Here is a 4,000-nt window from a genome sequence, read left to right as displayed (position 1 = left end):
ATGCCGGCCCCGGCCCCGGCCCCGCCGCCCGCCGCCCGGCCCGGCCAGGCCTTCACCATCGCCGCGCTGCTGGGGCGCGCCTCGCCGGGCCCCCCGCCGCCCCCGCCGCCCCCGCCGCCGCTCTGGGGATCGCCCCCGCCCGCCGCCCGCCGCTCGCCGCTCTGCGCCGCCTGCTGCGGGGGGCCGCCCCCCGCCTGGGCCGCCCGCCTCGGGGCCACAGGTACCGCCGCGCCCCCCCGGGGGCACCCCCGCATGGGGGGACCCTCGGGCACCTCTCCTGTGGGGACAGCTCCAGGTGGGGACCTCTTCCCGTCTCTGCCAGGGGGACCCACATCCATCTCCCTTGTGGAGACACCTCCAAACGGGGGCTCCTGGCATCTCTCTCCCAGGGGGAGGGACCCTCGGCCACCTCTCCCAGGGGGACCCACCGCCACCTCTTCCATGGAGACGTAACCAAACGGGGCCCTCCTGCCATGCCTCCGAGAAGGACCTTTGGCCGCCTCTCCCAGGGGGGCACCTCCAAATGGGGACCTCTTTCCATCTCTTTGAGGGGGGGCCTTGGATACTTCTCCCGGGGGACCCCTCTCAAGGGGACCTCTTCCACGGAGGGCCCTCTCTACTTGTCCCATGGGGACGTTTCCAAATGGGGACCTGAATCCATCTCTTCCATGGGGACATTTCTAAAGGGTGATCTCCTTCCACCTCCTCAAGGGGACCCCCTTCAAAGGGGATGCCTCCAAGGAGGACCTGGATCCACCTCTCCCATGGGGCCACCTCCAAATTGGGATCTCCTTTCACTTCTCCAAGGGGGGACGCCTCCAAAGGGCATCTCTTCCAGTGGGACTCATGCCCACCTCTCTCAGGATACCCCGAAATGGGGGACCTCTTTCCATCTCTGCAAGGGGAGACCATTGGCCGCCTCTCCAAATGAGGGACCTGTCTCCCGCAGGGGCCTTTTTCTGGAGGGGGGCACCTCTCGAACATTCAGATGTCTCCATATGGGAGGATCTGCTCTGCCTCCTCCCAAGGGGATCTCTCCAACAAGGACCTTCTGCCCCTCCAAATGAGACCCTCAGGCCTCGGGGCGGGGCGGGGGGGGCCGGGGAGCTCCTTCCACCTCTTCATGGGGACTCTCTCCAAAGGGATTGTCTCCAAGAGGCACTTGGATCCACCTCTTCAAGAAGACCGTCTGCAAATGGGGGACGCCCTTCAAAGAGACCCCTTTTACCTCTTAGGAAGATCCCTTCTGCCTCTCCAGGAAAGGACCTTCCAAGGGGGACCCCACTCTAAAGGGGACCCCTCCAAAGGCTCTTCACCCTAACCACCCCTCTCTCCCTCACCTCCAGGCTTCCTGATCTCCAAGTGCTGCTTCCCCATCTTCAAAGCCAAGACTGGCAAAGCCAAGCGGGTCCGGACCATCTTCACCAATGACCAGCTGGCCCGGCTGGAGAAGGAGTTTGCACGGCAGCAGTACCTAGTGGGCATGGAGAGGTGCCTGCTTGCCTCCTCCCTGCACCTCACTGAAGAACAGGTAAGCCCCACCGTGCTCCATCTCCATCTGCCCCAGCAGCCAGTCCAGGGAGGGTCCCAAAGGGTGGGCCCTGGGCCACGTCCCTCAGCCTGGGGCAAGGAGCCATGTGGGGTAGCAGTTGCAAATAGCTTACATTAAAAGGGTGGAGGATCACAAATGGGGAAACTGAGTCACAAATTGGCTGTCCTAGGGCCACGTGGAGAGGTTGAACTTGTGTCTGTCTTCAGGCTGGACCTTCTCCACCACTGGCAGGTCCCAGCTCACCAGTGCAGGCTCAGCTGGGTTGCAGGGGACAGTTTTCCGTCTTGCTAGGGACAGAGCATGGCAGGGGACCTCTGTCCTGGCCAGCCAGGGGATGTCTGAGGCCATGGGCACCCAAGGGTTTGTGGAGCATCTGGGCGTTGCACAGAGGTTTAGCAGATCCGTGACCCTCTGGTCCTTTAAGAAAGCAGGTTTGAGAGCCAAGCTTTACTTCTTCCTAAGGTGAAAGTCTGGTTCCAAAACCGGAGGATCAAGTGGAGGAAACAAAGCCTGGAACAGCAACAAGCCAAACTGGCCAAAATGGGTTTGGCCACACCGCAGCGGAGCCCTGACTCACAGAGCCACCACACTGAGGAAGACAAGGACTTCCCAGCAGAGCCGGAGGATGGCCAGGAGGACATGTCCTTGTCCCCAGGCTCAGGGACAGCACCTGCACAGACTGTGTCAAAGCGCTGCTGAATTGCCCCTTTTGGGCCGCTTTTCTGTGTGTATTATATGAGTGTATCATAGCTGGCAATGAGTGTATCTAATATATACAGGGCACCAATTATTTTTGCAGTGCGAAAATAAATTATTTATGCAACTCTTGGGCTAATCTTTGCAGCAGGAGGAGGAACAACAACATGTTTGCTCATGGGAGCAAGCCCTGGAGAACTGGGGGAGTGGGGGCCACCTGCACAGCCCACCCACAATTGGCCCCATAGCCAGGCTCATCCCAGCGGCACTGGGTGCTCAGATGCCTCCTCGTGCTCTAAAATAGCTCAGGACCTTCACAGAGCCCAGGTCCTTGTAGAAGACCTCCATCTCCCAGTTCATCCATCTCCCTTCCTGCCAGCAGCACCTTCACCATAACAAAACCCTGCTCTGCCCACGGCTCTCACGTCCCGACCCAGCAATGGCATCCTGCTCTCAGGAGCTTTTGGAGCTGGGAAAGCAGAGAAAACTCACCTGGAGAACGGAGCTGATGGTAACTTTGTGAGATGGGCACCTGGGGTGCCATCTCAGCTGGGCAAAGATTAGCAAGGCTTTTATTTTAATTGCTTGGCGTGGCTTAGGCAGATGTTGAGGTTTCAAATCCAGCAGGTTTGGGCTGGACACTGCCTGGGGATGAGCCAAGGGCAGCTCCGTGGGGAGCTCCTTGCAAAGATGCAAAGCACATGAGTACCAGCAGCCCTGGACCTCCTGGAAAAGAGCTGCAATGGGGACATTGGGGCGCTTGCCTGGGCAGCACTAGCTCCTGCTAACCAGATTGTCTCCATGTCTGCTCGGGGCTTGGGGTTGTGGGAAGAAGGGACCCAGGTGGAGGGTTTATTTGAGCAGCTGTGAAACCTGATGCAAGGAGAGGGAATGAGGCAAAGAGAAGGGGATGATGCAAGGAAAGGAGACAGTGCAAGGAGAATGAAATGATGGCAAGGAGAGGGGGCATTGCTGGGAGAAGACGATCGTGCATGGAGAAGGGGATGATGCCGGGAGAGGGGGACGGTGCAAGAAAGGAAAAATATAAGAAGGGGGTGATGCCAGGAGAGGGGGACAATGCAAGGAAAAAGGGACAATGCAAGAAGGGGACAGTGCAAGGGGATGGTGCCAGGAGAAGGGGACGATGTGACAGAAGCTGCCCTTTGTTCCAGCCGTTTTCAGAGCCAGGATTAGCTGGCGGGTCTCAAAGAGCCCAAACTGTGCTAATGTCTTCACATGTCTGCTGAGAGCCCAGGCTGTGCCAGTGGGTTTAACCTGCTAATCTCGCATGCCGGTGGGTTTTATCGCCATCATCCCCGAGACAACAGGGTTTACGGGAGATGTTTTAATATCACCCAGCTGGGGGCCGAGCTGATTGTGAGAGTTAAGTTGTTCTCAGGACACCTTTAATCCCCTGGGAGCTGGCAGCACTCAGCCTCAGGCAGGATTGGACCTTTCGAGGTGCCAGGCTCCTCCAGGGCAGGAGCAGGGGACCTGTCCCTGCTCCAAAGAATGCTCCTGCAGGGTCTGCCCAGCTCACACCCCTCTCCAGGCAGTGTCCCACCAGGGACGTGACTTTAATTAAAACTGCTGTGTTTGACCGAGGTTTTTCAAAAGTGATTTTTATATGAGATTAATTAAACCATGTCCATTGCTCTGGCACCTTGGGCTTTGCCCAGGAGGCTTTTCTTATGGTGGGTGGTAATTCTTGAGGGGGTGGCTGGTCCCCTGGGGTGCACAGAGCTCAGGGCA

General features: G+C 58.5%; 1 protein-coding gene across 1 annotated transcript; it reads left to right on the top strand.

Moving 5' to 3' along the window:
• LOC119151717 (homeobox protein not2-like) lies at nucleotides 1-2,251 on the top strand. The gene is made up of 3 exons (XM_037395976.1): nucleotides 1-220; nucleotides 1,347-1,531; nucleotides 2,015-2,251. The coding sequence occupies exons 1-3, from the start codon at nucleotides 1-3 to the stop codon at nucleotides 2,249-2,251; spliced, it is 642 nt and encodes a 213-aa protein (XP_037251873.1).
• Nucleotides 2,252-4,000: the final 1,749 nt, after the last annotated feature.

Source organism: Falco rusticolus, chromosome 1 (assembly GCF_015220075.1).
Source record: "Falco rusticolus isolate bFalRus1 chromosome 1, bFalRus1.pri, whole genome shotgun sequence".
In the NCBI taxonomy this organism is placed as follows: Eukaryota; Metazoa; Chordata; class Aves; order Falconiformes; family Falconidae; genus Falco; species Falco rusticolus.
The sequence above is the reverse complement of the archived record's forward strand: the minus strand, read 5'-3'. Positions and strand labels throughout refer to the sequence as shown.

Bases quoted from the DNA above. Each gene is read 5' to 3' on its own strand.
- LOC119151717 (XM_037395976.1), top strand. From the start codon at position 1: ATGCCGGCCCCGGCCCCGGCCCCGCCGCCCGCCGCCCGGCCCGGCCAG. The intron at 221-1,346 runs GTACCGCCGCGC...CCTCACCTCCAG, and splicing joins CGCCCGCCTCGGGGCCACAG to GCTTCCTGATCTCCAAGTGC. The intron at 1,532-2,014 runs GTAAGCCCCACC...CTTCTTCCTAAG, and splicing joins TGCACCTCACTGAAGAACAG to GTGAAAGTCTGGTTCCAAAA.